This window comes from Talaromyces atroroseus, assembly GCF_001907595.1.
Source record: "Talaromyces atroroseus strain IBT 11181 chromosome Unknown scaffold_5, whole genome shotgun sequence".
In the NCBI taxonomy this organism is placed as follows: domain Eukaryota; kingdom Fungi; phylum Ascomycota; class Eurotiomycetes; order Eurotiales; family Trichocomaceae; genus Talaromyces; species Talaromyces atroroseus.
Genome location: NW_017971437.1, coordinates 191,499 through 207,173, shown reverse-complemented (window position 1 = coordinate 207,173; position 15,675 = coordinate 191,499). Strand labels below are relative to the sequence as shown.

General features: G+C 47.9%; 5 protein-coding genes across 5 annotated transcripts, besides 1 other annotated feature; 1 reads left to right on the top strand and 4 right to left on the bottom strand.

Annotated features, from left to right (window-relative positions):
* Nucleotides 1-1,873: 1,873 nt before the first annotated feature.
* On the bottom strand, nt 1,874-6,296 carry UA08_04527 (Calcium-transporting ATPase 2; the record flags this gene model as incomplete). Its single annotated transcript, XM_020267338.1, has 2 exons — nt 1,874-3,072; nt 3,164-6,296. 2 exons carry the CDS (start codon nt 6,294-6,296, stop codon nt 1,874-1,876), a joined length of 4,332 nt encoding a protein of 1,443 aa, XP_020120158.1.
* Nucleotides 6,297-7,714: 1,418 nt separating this feature from the next.
* Nucleotides 7,715-8,284, bottom strand: UA08_04526 (hypothetical protein; the record flags this gene model as incomplete). The annotated part of the gene is made up of 1 exon (XM_020267337.1): nt 7,715-8,284. One exon carries the CDS (start codon nt 8,282-8,284, stop codon nt 7,715-7,717), a length of 570 nt encoding a protein of 189 aa, XP_020119915.1.
* Nucleotides 8,285-8,725: 441 nt separating this feature from the next.
* On the bottom strand, nt 8,726-12,261 carry UA08_04525 (hypothetical protein; the record flags this gene model as incomplete). Its single annotated transcript, XM_020267335.1, has 7 exons — nt 8,726-9,069; nt 9,124-9,263; nt 9,352-9,661; nt 9,720-11,759; nt 11,819-11,841; nt 11,893-12,125; nt 12,199-12,261. 7 exons carry the CDS (start codon nt 12,259-12,261, stop codon nt 8,726-8,728), a joined length of 3,153 nt encoding a protein of 1,050 aa, XP_020119916.1.
* Nucleotides 11,913-12,081: a repeat region (Identified by RepeatMasker using a combination of RepBase library and repeat library created with RepeatScout).
* Nucleotides 12,262-13,768: 1,507 nt separating the features above from the next.
* On the top strand, nt 13,769-14,103 carry UA08_04524 (Ubiquitin-like protein SMT3; the record flags this gene model as incomplete). Its single annotated transcript, XM_020267334.1, has 2 exons — nt 13,769-13,984; nt 14,047-14,103. 2 exons carry the CDS (start codon nt 13,769-13,771, stop codon nt 14,101-14,103), a joined length of 273 nt encoding a protein of 90 aa, XP_020119911.1.
* Nucleotides 14,104-14,658: 555 nt separating this feature from the next.
* Nucleotides 14,659-15,366, bottom strand: UA08_04523 (hypothetical protein; the record flags this gene model as incomplete). The annotated part of the gene is made up of 2 exons (XM_020267333.1): nt 14,659-15,233; nt 15,336-15,366. 2 exons carry the CDS (start codon nt 15,364-15,366, stop codon nt 14,659-14,661), a joined length of 606 nt encoding a protein of 201 aa, XP_020119912.1.
* Nucleotides 15,367-15,675: the final 309 nt, after the last annotated feature.

The window sequence follows — 15,675 nt, the reverse complement described above, 5'->3', positions numbered from 1 at the left end:
CCACATTAGGAAATTTACACGTTGGACCTAGGGCTGCACCACCCCTCACTGGCTAGCGAAATATCCCTTAAGGCTCGGAGGAATTCCACGCCTTGACAGTCACAATCAGCCTGCAGCTTACGCTTTACACTGTCCGAAATGGGGGCGGCGTTGCTTAGTCCAGGGTGTGTCCTGCCTGGCTGCATGGATCATGCAAGTGTTCTTCTGCGGGGGCTGGCGGGCGTACTGCGTGATTGGATGCGTCGAGTTGTCTGCCTAGATACGCATATGACCACTCTAGGCGCTTAGTATTTATCATTTTATTTTATTTTATTTTTTTATTTTTTTCCCACTCATGCCTTTGTTCACTTGGGTTAGCTCCGTGTGTCTACCCGAGTCGGACTGTGTAGGTGAGAGAGTGTATAGCCCTATTCCGACCAGACATCTCTCCAAGTTGCACGAACTTATTTGTACGACATTTAGCCGAACACTACAAAAGAACAATGAAGAGACATACAGGTAATAATATCATAAAGACCTAGACCACGCAGGTTCGTAATCGATCTTCGTCGATAATACGATGATGACATGGCACACAGCACATACTAAAACTACATTATAGTCCATGACTGAGACAAACCAAGGCCTAGTAACAAAAATAACGACTACCACATACTGTCTGGTGATAGGATAGCCCTCCAAGGTGTCATTGCCATACCCCCAAAGCTGAGCTCAATCCTGCGACGAAGTGCCGCTGCACCGCACTTATATAGTACGTCGTTTTAGTCTACTGTGGTCTTTTCCAGCCAATTGAACTACTCAACTGGACACGCCTGCAGGTGTGCCGTGCCAGAAACTACCTATAAATGAGGTTATAGGTGTGCTTGGACAAGTACTACGTAGCAGGTATTTAGTTACGAGGATAGTTATTGCTAAGTTATAGACGGACTAGTTAAGTCACTAAGTGTGTAGTTAACGTGGTAAGATTACATACACCGCTACAGTACACGAACAAGTCAAGCGGCAAGGAAACGGAAAAGAAAATAGAAAAGAAAAGAAAAAAAAAAAAAAAAAAAAAATCGTTTCTTGCCCCCGTTTTTGACCAGTCAGTTGCAATCTTGACTGGACCCTCCCACTTGAGTGAGTGAATGAGTGAACTACGGATACATGCACATCACGTAGCGGCATAGGTAGGGCTATCCTAGCCCTGTCAGGCTTTAGCAAGCTTGGAATGCATCGAGGATTGCATTGCGAGTGGAGATTGCCTCTTACGGTCAGTACTCTCAACAGTCAAGAGTGTTGATCGTCGTTGGAATCGTATTAACACCAGTTTCTTAACCCTGGGTATGTTAATAGTCAAGATATAACACTAAATCAATGCCTTCCTCTAGTACACAGAGAGTAGAGTAAATATGAAAAAACAAAAACAACGACAACAGTAATCCAAAAACAGCTCTTGAAATATGTACACGCGAATGAATATGTAAGAGCAGGTACAGCACTCTTCACGGACAACAATAAGCCAACAACTCCGTATGCTATGTGATGCTTACTTATCATTTAGTTTTAGTAGCACACTCGCGCATAGAAAAATCCCGACGGATTGATAGTCTAGAAGGCTTTCGGAAAAAATCCACACAACACCGAGCCACCCACGTCTATTAAAGAATTATATCGCACAAAGGCCCACCGTCAAATAATTGGTCACACCCGACGCCTGATGAGAATGTAGAAAAGAGAGAGAGAGAGAGAGAGAAATATTTGAAGCGTAGATCAAAGATTTCTTGACACGTAGACCGATATCTGTCAAAATTGTCCACACTGGTGCCACTTTGAGCGCCTTAAAAGAAGCAATTATTTATTTTCTTTTCTTCCTCATATTTTTTTTTTCTTTTCAAGCTTGAGCTTGAGAATTTGAAGTAGATCGTCGACTATTAAACGTAGTCATCGTATTCGACCGCGATCGCCCCGACGTCGAACGTCGCCCGCGACTCGGCACGCGATCAGGTGGAGCATGCTCAAATACCGGAATTAAATCTGGGTTTTGACTGGGCGGTGTCGTAGAGGACAGAGTGTAATTGTTCACAATGATAGGATCATTTTGCGGCGTTTCTGGGTGAATATCAAGTCCCTGCTGCCTATCCAACCCTGAATGGGGGCTGCCACTTGACAAATGCCACGATTCTTGCTCGCCTGGATTGCGTTCCACAGGCGACCAGCCTGCAATACTACCCGCAATAACACCTGCCATCGCTGCTGCCGGGCCGAACGCTGAGTTCGACCGAGACCGGGTCCGGGTCCGAGAACGCGATTCTGGAGTGGCCGGAGGAGGCGACGATGTTTCGGGCTCGCCGTTCGATGCTGTTAGGATCGAATCTTCGCGAGACCGTGATCCGCTACGGGATCGCGGTAGTAAGGTTTCAGGGTGCTGCAATTTGTGTTTAAGATGCTTCAAACGTCCGCCGCGGAGCGTCTTCAAGAATGTGAGCTGATCACGAATCTCCTCCAGACCAGGATTCCATTCATATCGGCGGTCTTCATCTGAAACAAGTACTTGGGGGCCGTCCTGTTTCTTGCGCCTCCAGAAAGTAGGAATAAGGCGTCGGATAAACTCGTCAGGAATAAGTCGAATTATAATAGCCACTGGAAGAGTCAATACTCCAAGGACTAGTGAGACCGCCCACTCGGATCCATTCAGCCGCGTGATAGAGAACGCCTTGCCACCGACAAAGATAATTAATACTTGTCCACCAATAATAATGAGTTGAATTCCCAAAAACCAGTAATTGCGGAACATGCCCTCCAAAATATTGAACTTGTTGTCCAACCGTCGACAGTTATACTGGTTGAACACTTGCATCCACACGAATGTGTTGAAAACGACCGTACTGAGTTCCAATGCAATGTCATCTGGGCTGCTAAATACGTTCATATTTGATAATATGCTCTTCCCGGCAAAGTTTAATATGAATGTGATGACTAATTGGTAGATAGACTGTCCGATAATCATCTTCCACATCGTCAAAGTGATCAGGGGTGCAGATTTTGGCTCTGGGCGGCGCTCAAGAACAGACGCAAGCGGGGGATCGGTCGCTGGAAGTAATGTTAGCATCATTCCCTTCATCTTCTTTTGCTCCTCAATTATAAGACGGGGGAACCGGGGAGAGATCAATTTAAAACTTACCTAGTGCAAGAGCTGCAAAAGTATCCATGATAAGATTAACCCAGAGCAGCTGGACAGCAGACAAAACAGAGGTTTCATCACCACTGGCGACCGCTGACACAAAAGTCAGAATAACAGCAGTGATGTTGACGGTAATTTGAAATTGTAAGAATTTCTTGACAGCATCGTTGACAGTACGGCCCCAGGACATGGCCTTTACAATCGAGGTAAAATTATCGTCCATCAGAATGATATCGGAGGCCTCCTTTGCCACCTCAGTTCCTGCGATACCCATTGCAAAACCAACATCAGCTGTCTTCAAAGCTGCTGCATCGTTGCTGCCGTCACCAGTAACGGCAACAGTCTCACCCAATCGAATAAGCGCCGAGACTAGTATCTTCTTGTCATCAGGGCTAGACCGCGCCAGGACTTGCAGACGAGGAATAATTTGGTTCATCTGCTTCCTGCTCAGCTTCCTGAACTTAGGGCCTTCCATGGCAACACCGCCAGACGTGTAAATACCACATTCTTGGGCAATAGCCTTGGCGGTGTTGATGTTGTCACCTGTGACCATTCGAACAAAGACACCTGCACGTTGACATTGATAGACGGCGTCCGTAACACCCGGTCGCAGAGGGTCTTGGATGCCGAAGACCCCGATCAAAGTCATATCTTCGAAGATAGCATCAAAGACAGCTAGATTTCGATCGTCCTGTTGTGTAGGGGCTCCACGAGGTGGCCATTGTGTAAAGTCACGATAGAGCAAGCTGACGGCTCTCAGGGATCGTGATGCATACGTATTAGCTATGTTCAAGAGACCGGTACGGGCATCATCGCTGATTGGAACAGCGTTTAAACCCTTCCCGAGGTTGGTTATCACCCGAGAAGATTTGGCGAGGAGAATCTCCGATGCGCCCTTGACAAACATCCGGTATTGGCCTTCTTTCTTCTTAATGATAACCGCCATGCATTTACGACCAGAATCAAAGGGAACCATTTGAACCATATCAGCATTAGACCGGCCCTCACTGAGGTTTCCAAGCCCCAAATAATCTCTAGCAAAACCGAGCAATGCCGACTCGGTCTTGGAGCCGACAAAAGTCGGTCGTCCGTCATCTTCTTGGGATTCGAAAGCAGTCGAGTTAAGAACAATGGAATCGAGAAGAAGTTCTTTGATTTCGGGAGACAGTCCGGACACCAGGGTGGAAGGAGGAACTTCTGCGGTATCCGAATCGCTGTATTCATTAGACTGTGACTGGACTTTTTGTTTATCCAGAAAGCGATTCGACGTGCCAAGACAACCAGAAACCACCTTCATCACGTTCTGAGTCAAGGTGCCAGTCTTGTCTGAGCAGATGGTAGTAGCGTTACCCATAGTCTCGCATGCGCGAAGCAGCCTGACCAAGTTATTATCCTTGAGCATTCTGGTCGTGGCAAAAGCAAGCGCCAAGGTGACAGCTAGTGGTAATCCTTCAGGAACAGCCACGACAATGATCGTAACAGCGACAATGAAGATCTGCAAGAACGCCTGGCCCTTCTCTCCAGCGCTGCCGAACGTACTAAGCTCGACAAGGAACTTGATGAAGAGGACAACAAAGAGTAAAAGGCCAGAAGCCAGACCGAGCTTGGCAATATACTCAGCTAGCACATTAAGTTTAGACTGTAGGGGTGTAGTCTGTCCCTCGTCCTGCAGGGACATCAAGGTCTTGCCGTAGACTGAGTGGACACCGACGGCAGTGACCATAAACTTGCCCACTCCCTCCGAAATCTTCGCACCGGACAAGATGAACGGGTCCAGCTTGTTTAGCGACTCTCTGTTCTCAATAGCTTGGTATACATCGTCCGCGGCGTGTTTGCGCAAGACATCTGATTCACCGGTGGTAGATGACTCGTCACATTTTATATCGTGTCCTTCAATGAGGATACCATCCACAGGCACAAGATCTCCAGGTTCCAGCAAGACCACATCGCCAACTAGGACATCGTGAACGGAGATTTCGACCGTTTTGCCTGAACGGATCAGTTTGATGAGACGGTCCTCCTTCTTTTTATTGAGTTTGGCGAATTGCAGTTCCTTTTGGTAATCGTTCACTGCTCCCACAGTGACCACAATCAATATAGCAACGATAATGGCGACGCCCTCAACCCACTGCACTCTTGCCTCGCCATCCGTAGCTGTAACCGATTGATAGATTCCAAGGGCCAGTGAGATGACTGCTGCAACGGAAAGCAAGATCAGAACTTTGTCGTTGTACGCAATCCAGGCAAGCTCCCAAATAGTTTTGATTTTCTTTTCGGGCAGTTGATTTGCACCAAACACGCGCTTCCGGTCAGCATAAGCGGCGTCGATTCGTGAGTGCCGGCTTGATTGTGTTCTCTGGGTATCCATTCGACTGACAGCCTTGGGTTGTTGACTTTGCTGCCCCCCGCTCACGGCCTCTTCGAACGACACGGTACCATCCAAGTATGCCTCATCAACGCTCAGACCGGAGTTTCGGTCGGTTCTTAACCCTTTCTCGAGACCTGCCATTCCACCCACTGCATGGAGAGCACCTAGATTTTTCGGGTTGAAAAATTTCTTCATATGGCCGGGGGTGAAAGCGAACTTATTATCCTCCACTTCGAAATCCTCCTCAGTCCCAGGATCTGGTCGCAAAGCTTCCTCATCGTTCAAGAAAAGGGTGTTTGAGTGGCCAAAGTCCTGTGAGATGCGTTCGGTATGCGACGGGCTGGATTGCACGTAGGTGTCGCCACCAAAGGAGTCTGTATGGCTTCCATTCTCGGACTCTATCGAGTTCCCGCGAGATCTAGTGCCGGGGACTGCCAGGAAATTGGAATGGCCGTCAAGCAGTTTTGAGGTTGGAGAAGAAACGTTATGCGGAGAAGTAGGCCTACTCTCTCGATACCATTCGGAAGATGTGGTGGAGCGCGCATCGGTGGGAGAAACACCGGAGTACATGGTGGCGTCTGAATTTTCACGCGACAGCGACGGGACTCCATTTTGGCCTGTCGGGGAAGTTTGTTGATTCGTCTGATCCGTTAGAGTCACCGGGCTTACTGCTGAGGTGTCGATTGTGATGGTAGGCGCTCGCGGACGCCGCGACGCCGGCATCGAGTTGCGTGAGCCCTCTCCATCGTTAGAGGCGCCGGACATTGTTGTTCTTCACAGTCTATGTTCCCGCAGGCTCCGTGCGGAATAGACTGATGTGCCTTATCTCTTGAAGGCTTGAAGTGCAGATACGCGGGTTCTTGGGAGTAATTCTCATTCATTCGCGGCCATTGGAGAATACCAAAAGAGCTCAACGACAGACATAGATTCTGAAATAAAGAGTACAAGAAGACCAAGGGGGGTTTCTGCAAGCGAGAGCGGTTGCTTGCAGGCGAGCAAAGAATCACGGGCAAAAGCCCCCTTGTTCCCTTGTTTCGGATCGGGAATGTCTCGTTTGAGAAGGTGTGTGGCCACCGCACACACAACCCTAGAGAGTGAAGATAAGATGAATAGACCGAGGTCGAAAGGGTAGCTGGGGCGACCCAAGAGGCGACAGGCGACACTGGCAGGGGCCAATGGCAAAGAAAAGAAGCCCGGCCGTACCTCAACTGACTGGCTGCTAAGGGGCGGATCAAATCAAGGGAGGCGCAGCACAACAAACGGGCCCCGGGGAAGAGGGGACCAGGTCAAAGCAGAAGACGAAGACGACAAGCTCCAAGGACGCGAGATAGAGAGAGAGAGAGAGAGAGAGAGAAGAGAGAGAGAGAGAGAAGAGAGAGAGAGAGAATGGCGAGAAGAGTCGACGGTTTTGACCCAAGGGAAAGAGCAAAGACGACGAAGGGTCGGGCTGCGGCGTTTCCACCAATCACACGGCGCTAATGCACTTGGCGTTGAAGAACGAACGGCCTCGATGTGTTGAATCTCGTCGCTGGGAAAGATTCGCTGTTTCTCTCTCTCCGGTGGGGTGTGTGTTTGTTCTGGAAAAACCTGCTGCGTCAATGACGCCAGCTCTGGTCGACGAACACGGTGCAAAAAAGCATGAGCCTATGGAGCTTTGGCGTTGCACTGCCTCAGGCCGGTGGAGACGCTATTTGGTCTAACCATCAGATATGATCCCTATCAGAATCAGATAGCAGTGCATTAATATTATGCTTCTAACTCTATACGAACGACTCCGTGGAATGCAAGCTGTGGATTGGGCATCATTTCTCGCGTTAACTGATGAGCATGCATGCTAGCCAGTCAGTGCGCAATATATCACGGAAACCGTCACCATGCGCTCAATATCAAATTACAGGCCCGCCAAACCATGGAACCAGCCAACCAGCCCAGCAGAGCTCACTCATACGCAGCCATGAGCTTGTTCCCCAGCACTTTCGCTGGGAATTCCGCCTCGCCGAGCGCTGTCGTATGCGCCCAGGGTTTCATCGCATTCTCCTTCCGAATCGTGTCTGCAAAGCAGCTGCTCCAGTTTAAGCGCGGAAACTCTCGTGACACAGCCGCAATGGTATCAGCGTGCACCAGATCCGAATAAGTCCCGGTATTGTCTGCATTTTGTGTCCGCCGCTGGTTAGCTCTCCGCATTAGGCAGGTAGGTACATATCTCTGATGTCCGCACCGAAAATGGTCGCCAACTGCACCAATTGTCCCACTGCAGTTATCTTGCCCACTTCGCAAAGATCCTGGTGCCGAATAATCGCCTCCGCGACACTCTCTGCCTGCTCCCGCGGCGCGATGGCATTGGCATCGCCATTTTGCAGCACATCCAAAGCTAGATACCCGCCATAGAACTCAAAACTCAGCCGAGTTGCGTGCAGATTCTCCTCGGTGGTCCCAATGTCGTGCAAGAGGCAGCTCAAAAAGTAAGTCTCGTCGGCGAAGCTCCACTCTGCGAAGCGGTATCTCCTGATTGCCTGCCCGTAGTAGTAGACGCGCATGCTATGGTTGTATGTGGCTTCGGGGAGATGCTTCTTCGCGTAGGATTGGATGCGCTTGGAGAGGGCTGTGTCTGGCACGGGAATGGAGACTGGCGACAAGGGTGAGGGTCCAAGCCCGGAGGAATTGTTGTTGTTGTTGTTGTTGCTGCTGAGGAGGAGTTGTTTTGCCGAGGCATGCACGGCCGTGAAGCCGTACTCTGAGATTGGGTCTGACATGTCTGAATGAAGTGGTTTACGTTCGGTTTCTGGAGGAATTATACGAAAATACTTGAGTTTCAAGGTTGTTGGAGAGAAAATGTGGTTCAATTGCACAGGAATCGTTACGTCAATTTATACTTCCGCAATGCATCATGATATGACAATACTTTCCGAATTTCTAATCGACCTCTACTTATCTAGTGAGACTGCCTGTCAATTGCAAGGCGCACGGCATTGTCGACAAATCGATGCATGTCAACGGCAAGGCGCACCACCCATTCATTGCTTACTTGATCCGTGCGATAGATAATGCGAACTTCTAATGTGTGAGAAAAAAAAATTCTTTTTTTTGGAACTAATTGTTCATCTTCATGTTATTGACACAAATACAATGATTGTCATTCCTCACATGTTTTATACGAGGATATATGGATTCAACAAACGAAATAATTCTAGGGCTTAAGAAGAACCATCATCGCCATTTTTATCCACCACTTTGACGTCCCAGACATCCAGTCTCGCATCTCCATCTTGCTGTTTCTTCGCCTTAGTAGGTATTGGGGAGTTCACCATTGCGACCGACGTCAAGGCCATAGCATCTGCTAATTCGGTCACCCGGCGCGCGCGAATAAAGCAGTCCAGTAAGAAGCTGTCCTCTGCAATGAGGATGGCCAGCTCCATGCTTCGCAGTAGCAAACCGCGATCGATCTTCAAACTCGCGTAGTATATTGCACTGATGTAGTTTAGAATGACGTCCGGGAAGTAGGTTTGCCGAATGTATGCCAGCTGTTTCTCTTCTTCCGCTGCAAAACCAAAGTTAGCCACTGAAACTAGCCGAGCGTTGGGTATGTACTTACGCGTAGACCTTAGGGTCAGCACGCCTAATTCCTTGTCAATGAGTCCCTCTGCATGCTCGGTTGCTTGCTCAATGCCCAGGCGCAGGTCATGTATCAATACTTGAACTTGAGACTCGTCTGCATCTGGGGTATTCCTATACCTGAAACAGAAAAATTCGTCAGTCACGTAAATTAAAAAAAAAAAAAAAAGAAAAGAAAACTTGTCCGGTAAGAGAGGAATAATCATACAATTCCAATGCCTCCCAAGCAACTTGAAAATTTTCCAAAGCAATGTACGAAAGAATGACATTTTCCAACTCAAGAACTGGCTGAGCTGCATTATAATTCACCGTTCGTTCGTCAGGATTCTGAGACCGGCGCAAGCGTTTCTTCGAAGGGCTCTTTGACGGACTGACAGGGACTGAACGGTAGTCCACCGGAGAAGACTCTTCGATAATACCCTGTCTCTGTCGTATATCGTATCCAAAAGCCCGTTGTGATACATCGGCAAGGTTCATTCTCTCGCAGAGCTCTTTGGCTTCCAATAGCATACCATGGCCTATGAATATGATTAGTCAAATTATTCAGATACCAAATATGAAACCCCAAATGCCTACCGTAAAACCGTCTGTAGAGGACTCCCAGCAATTGGCAAAGTACAACCCAGCTACCCTCAAGTACTGAATACCATTCGGCACACTGAATCAAGCTGTCGCTTTCAAGACTCAATTCCTTCCCGGCAAATCTCTTACTAACCGGCATCAGAACTACTTCTTTCTTCGTCCGATCACGAACTGTCTTGTGCTCTAGAGTAATAGTGCTTCTCTGCGCCCTTGGCGCATGGTGGATGATATACTTATGTAGGCTATCCAGAAGAGCAGGGACGGAGATCTCGTGCTTCTCTATAAGCTTGGTCATCCTGTTTCTTTCTGGAGCACTGACAATGTCAATAAGCACTTTCACCATGACGTTAGGAGCCAAAGAAGCTGGGATGAAAGACACATAAAGTGGAATCCACTCAGTGAGCTCAGCTTGACGCAGGTTTTCGGCATGAGAAATCACATTCAGTGCGGCTCTCTCGGCAAAATGAGAGTCCGACCGAGTGTAGGACAGACTCTGCGCGATAATATACAAGTGGGTGATGATTCGCAATGCGTCCTTGTCTCGAACCGCGATGATTGCCGAGGCATCGACTCCAGTGGCTCCGACATCTGGTACCAAGGATACAAACTCTGATGTTCTGCTGACCTCTGACGCTGCATTTGCCATTGACAGAAAGAACGAATCGAAATTCTTTCCCAGAATCGCTGCTTGAATAGTGTGATATGGATTGCGCGCTTCCATGCCAATCACCCCATGCGCCCTCAGGCTCTCCAAGAATTTTCGAATAGCGCTGTAGTCCATCGGTTCTGGAACGAATGGCACGTTTGCTAGGGGAGAGTGGCTGAGCTTTCGGGAGAATTGAGTACAGAAGTCCCGGTAACGAGAGAGGAGAATATGATTGTAAAAAACATAAAGATGATCATCCCAGCTCTTACAGACGCGATACGCCGGCTCTGTTTCGCCACTAAGCAACGCATAAACAGCTTTCTCATAGTCGCCCGTGTTTGCGTTACGGGCAAGAGCAGAGCAAGCAGCTCGCCATGTGTCCTGCGATCGGCAATTCATCATGCGTGTCATGCTGTCATCTATCGGTGTTTTGACGCTTGAAGATGGTTGTTTGTCGATACTCGAGCCGCAGAGGCTCACTGCGCGCCAACTTTCGAGTCGTTCTTGCGACCACTCTTGGATCTTTGTCCAATTCTCGCCTTGTCTCAGCATTTTCCAGCAGGTCAACCAGGTAGCCTGCTCGTAGAACTGATCTTGTTTCTGCAATCCTTGCTTTTGTCGGATCACAGCATCTGGGTCAAGTTGAGTGATCAAAGGTTCTTTGTTTTCGGAATTCAGCAATGAAGCCAAAATACCAGGATCACCTGGTTCCAACGGTTGAGGCCACGCGCGTAGACGTTTCTGCCCTTTGATGGATTCCTTGGTGTATAGCCAGCCGTGAGCCCACAGCCCGCTCCCCCTATCGGCTTGTGATTCCAAGCTTGCAATCAAGGAATCCAGCTGCTGCGACGATGATTTTGACTTGGCCTCGAGCCATTTCAACACCATCACGCACTCGGTTGCAGAATTGTCGGCGTCCAAGAATTGATCCCAAACCTCCCTGTCTGTAGAATAACGATGTAGATTTTGAAAGACTGACTTCTGGGTTTCCTTGACATGAGCAAGCGCTGCCGGGTCGTCCACGGCAATCAGATTAAGGAGAAGATCCCAAGTGTCGACTTCAAGCTGCAGTCGCCGTAGGTCTTCTTCGGATTTTGGATCTGCATTATCCGACTCCCGACTCGTAGTCCAGCCCAATTTGGCCTTTCGCAGAGTGTTCTGACGAGAGGCATCTTTGATTGCATCCGAGGCGTGCACCTGGTAGCTCTTGATGAGGGAGAAGGCAGCTTGGTAAGAACCCTGAGTACGGTCCTGCTTTTTAAAGCGGTCGAGCTTCTCTGCGAAAGCTTGCATTTGGCGAGTGACACGGTCGGCAGTCCGTCGCAAGGGATGCAAAGCTTCCTGAATACCAGACGAGGTGAACATGGACTGAGGTGGCACACGAATAGCTAAAGCATTGGGCTTTTAGCGGTGTCTTTTCATAATTTTTCAGCCAGTAATTTCTTACCTGGACTAGCTTGTAGACTCCTTCTGTTGAAATCATCAAAAATTGAATTAACACCATTTACTTTACCAACTGACTCTGCAACTGATTCTGCAGTGTCCTCTTCGTGTTCCTCCTCTTCTTCGTCGTCGTCTTCTTCTTCTTCTTCTTCGTCGTCGTCGACGTCAATCTCTTCGACGTCGTCACTGTCGGCTTGATCCATTTCATTGACGCTGTCTTCCATGTCGCCGTCGTGCTGATTGTAGATGTCGTCATCGTCATCATCGATTTCAATGACATCAGGTTCGTTCGAAGGTTGTGGTTGAGATGGCTACACCAGAGAGTTATTTGGTCAACAACAGACATCAAACACCAAAACATCAATATGCTAAGAATCCACTCACCCTCCCAAAAACAAAGCTTGGTGCACCTCGCGTGGCGCCGGACGAATCAGTAGCCGGCGCCATGTTGCTGTTGTCGTTGTGTAAGATGTACAGTAGCAGAGATGCCTCAGCAGCTGGAGATAGTCTTTCAGCTGGAGAAAAGTTGCGCTGAGCTGAGTCGGCAGCTCTTTCCTTTCGTTGAGTTTCGACCAATTTGGATCTTCGGCGCGTCTCTTAGCCGCCAACAACGCTAGCCCTAACACAGACTAGCGGCAGCAAATCTCCGCTTGTTTAAAAAAACTTGGAGGATTTTCTTCCTTTCTTCTTTTTCTTTTTCTTTCCTTCAACAAAATGTCTTATAGGCAGCCATTAGAGTCTCGGATCGTACTCCTCAGTGTTCGAAAAGCCGCGCTCAAGGCTGTCTTATAGCAACTCCCGTCAGTTTCTACAACTAGTCCAACCTCGTTTTTTCGACATGGGGGTTTAGACTGCAAAGGAATTGGTACACTTCGCTTGTTGTTCACCAGCCGAGTCAACTGTCTTGTTGGTATTGAGGTCAATGATTATATTAGTTCAAATAAAAAAGAGAGTATTTCTATGTACACAATCATCTCCATCATAACTCTTGAAACTTTCCCCCTTCTATTGCACATATATTTCGACGTTGCCATCAGCTGCGTTGCTGCTCCCTTTGCCTCATTTTGACACTGAGCAGACTCGCCTTGGGGCAACTCGGTGTTTTAGCATCCTCACCGCGTTCCTTGTAAAAGACGTTGCAGCATTCGTACAGTGCATCTATCTGCGCCTGGCACTTGTCCTCTTTGTAGGAGTTCTTGGTCAAACACGCTGGTGCCATGCAATTAGTCAATGCACTGCAGCAATGCGGCTTTTAATAGAGCTTCTCACCTTGGATATCGCACTGGCGGTGAGAGGTCAGTGATATTACTCAGTTTCCCTAGATAGTGACGACGAAGCAAAATACACAACTTGGTACATACTGCACGAGGATGACATGGGGGATCATAGGCGAGATCGCTCTTCAGATTACCCTATATGTAGTACATTCGTATTAGAATAGCCCTGTCGCTTGTGTGGCATCATTGCCATTGTGATATATACACCCATACCATATTTTAATCTATGGCAAGAGTACTATGGGCAAAGGAGAGAAGCAATCGAAAAGAAGCACGGATGACGTGAATCGCATCTGAGGCTTGTTGCGCCGCAAGATAGATTCTCCGGACCTGGTGGGGTCTCGCCGATTGGAGTGTGGCGGCGATTCTTTCTTATATCCATTTCATTCCAGCAGTCTCACCTTCTCCCCTCTCATTTTCTTCCTTCACTTTTCTTGACTCCTTGAATTTTCATTTTTGCTTCGCGCATATCACGTTTTGAGGTATGTCTTTCCTCCTGCGTCGTCTCTCATCCCAACTATGCATCAGTTTCGGCACCATATTTCGCGCATAGCTAACCAAACCTGATCAAAGCATTTCCCAGCTCCAAGACCAAATCTTCCATCACCCGCAGCCCAAAAAAAAAGAAGAAGAAGAAAAAGAAGAAAGAAAAAAAAAACATATTCTCTATCGCTAAAATGGCGGAAGCTGGAGGAGATATCGCGCCGGAGCCCGTCGAGCACCTAAACATCAAAGTCACGGATAATCACAACGAAGTCTTCTTCAAGATCAAGCGCACGACACAGCTGAAAAAGCTCATGGATGCTTTCTGTGACCGCCAGGGCAAACAACCATCGACAGTCCGTTTTCTCTTCGACGGTACGCGGGTACGCCCAGAGGACTCTCCGGAGACTGTAAGTATCTTTTCTTTTGTGAAGGCAAATGAAGGAAATTAACCACCTCGGTTCTCCCACAGCTTGATATGCAAGACGGTGATACCCTAGAAGTCCACCAAGAGCAAATCGGGGGTTAGGCAGAATCCTGTCGTCTCAAGACTCCCTTGATTAGCGATTATGTTTACACGTGCATCACGAATGGACAAAGATAAATGGATACTCACACAAGCAATACATCGAATATTTTGGCGCGAAAGGAATGATTTGGTGGCGATAGCGAGACTGTTGTCTAGAGACAATACCTTTTTTAGTACTTCTGTGGCAGCAAAAGTCATCCTTGAATTTGACCCTAGGCACTTCATTGAATACATGCATTTCACGAGTTCATGAGCCACGTGTCATTCTTAAGTATTTAGCCTGAACAACGTCTTCGACGAGATCTGACTTTCTATATCGGAGTCTAGTCTCGACCTCGATTTCGTGAGAAAGCCATATGGAATGACATAAAAAGCGATATAAAGTTTACGCCTATATTTTATGATAATACCTTTAGAATTCTCGCTGTATCACAAGAGCTCTAGAAGATGCGATCCCTACAACGATTTTTAGAAGAGCATTGACAAGCATGCTTATATATAATATAACTTCACTTGGATTTTAGCGTTCGTGGACTTCGACGTAGTGAACATATATCATGCATCCCATACAGCCGCCTTCGCACGTTCCTCTTCTTGTTTTGCTTTTGCTTCCTCCTCCTTTTCCCTATTCCTCCGTTTCATCTCCTTTTCTTTCATAGCTCTATCATAAGCGCGTTGTTCTTCTGTGCGCTTCGGTGCCCGTATCCCCAAGGCACCGGCAATCATCCTGCTTGCTACCGCGGTCTGTTTCTCCGGTCTGACAGTCCGTGTGCTTCTATCGCTGGTTGCAGTTGCAGTTGGATGAGGAGATGTATTATAATATGTGTTTGGTGCTGGTGTTGGTGGAGGGGCTAATGGGCCCTCGGATTTTGATGCCAGTGAACTGACGCCTGGTTTCGCTGTTGTCACTCTTTCGTCTTCCTTCTCTGATTCTGGTTCTGCTTCAGAAGAAGACATCTCGTCTTCCCATGAATCGGCTACTATCTCCTTCTTTTTCGTCTTCTTCTTTCCTTCATCGCCACCCTTCCCTGTCTTAGGAGGTTGTGTCTTGGACACGGCCAGCCGCGCAATATCAGGGTCTGGCTTGTGTTTCTGAATGGTGAGGCTCTCTAATGAATCCTCAAGACTGGCTAATCAAACATGAAATCCTCTCCAACTCCGCAGATGACGGAAAGTTCAGGAGCTGTCAGTTTCACATTTCAGCTTTCTTTCGTCATCTGGATTTTACAAACCTTTGGATTGCTCAGGAAGTTCACCGACCATAATGGCTTAAGGTGTATAACCCTTTTACATATATGATAAAACGAGAGGAAGTTGCAGGAAGGGAAAGCAAAAGATCGTGGGATGTGTTCGCTTATAACGAAGGAAAGAGGAACATGCGTCATTGGAGACGCTGTGGGACAAGATTAAATACGTCCTGTAAGGTTATGTTTTGGAAAGCACCGTAATTAAACAAACAATTTCCGGGCTTTCTCAGCCACAAACCAATAAGACTCTACGGCTACTCGTTTGAGCTAGTAATTTACTCGTGTCCCTCACAAGTTTACCGATGTTTTTCACCTTGAAGATCCA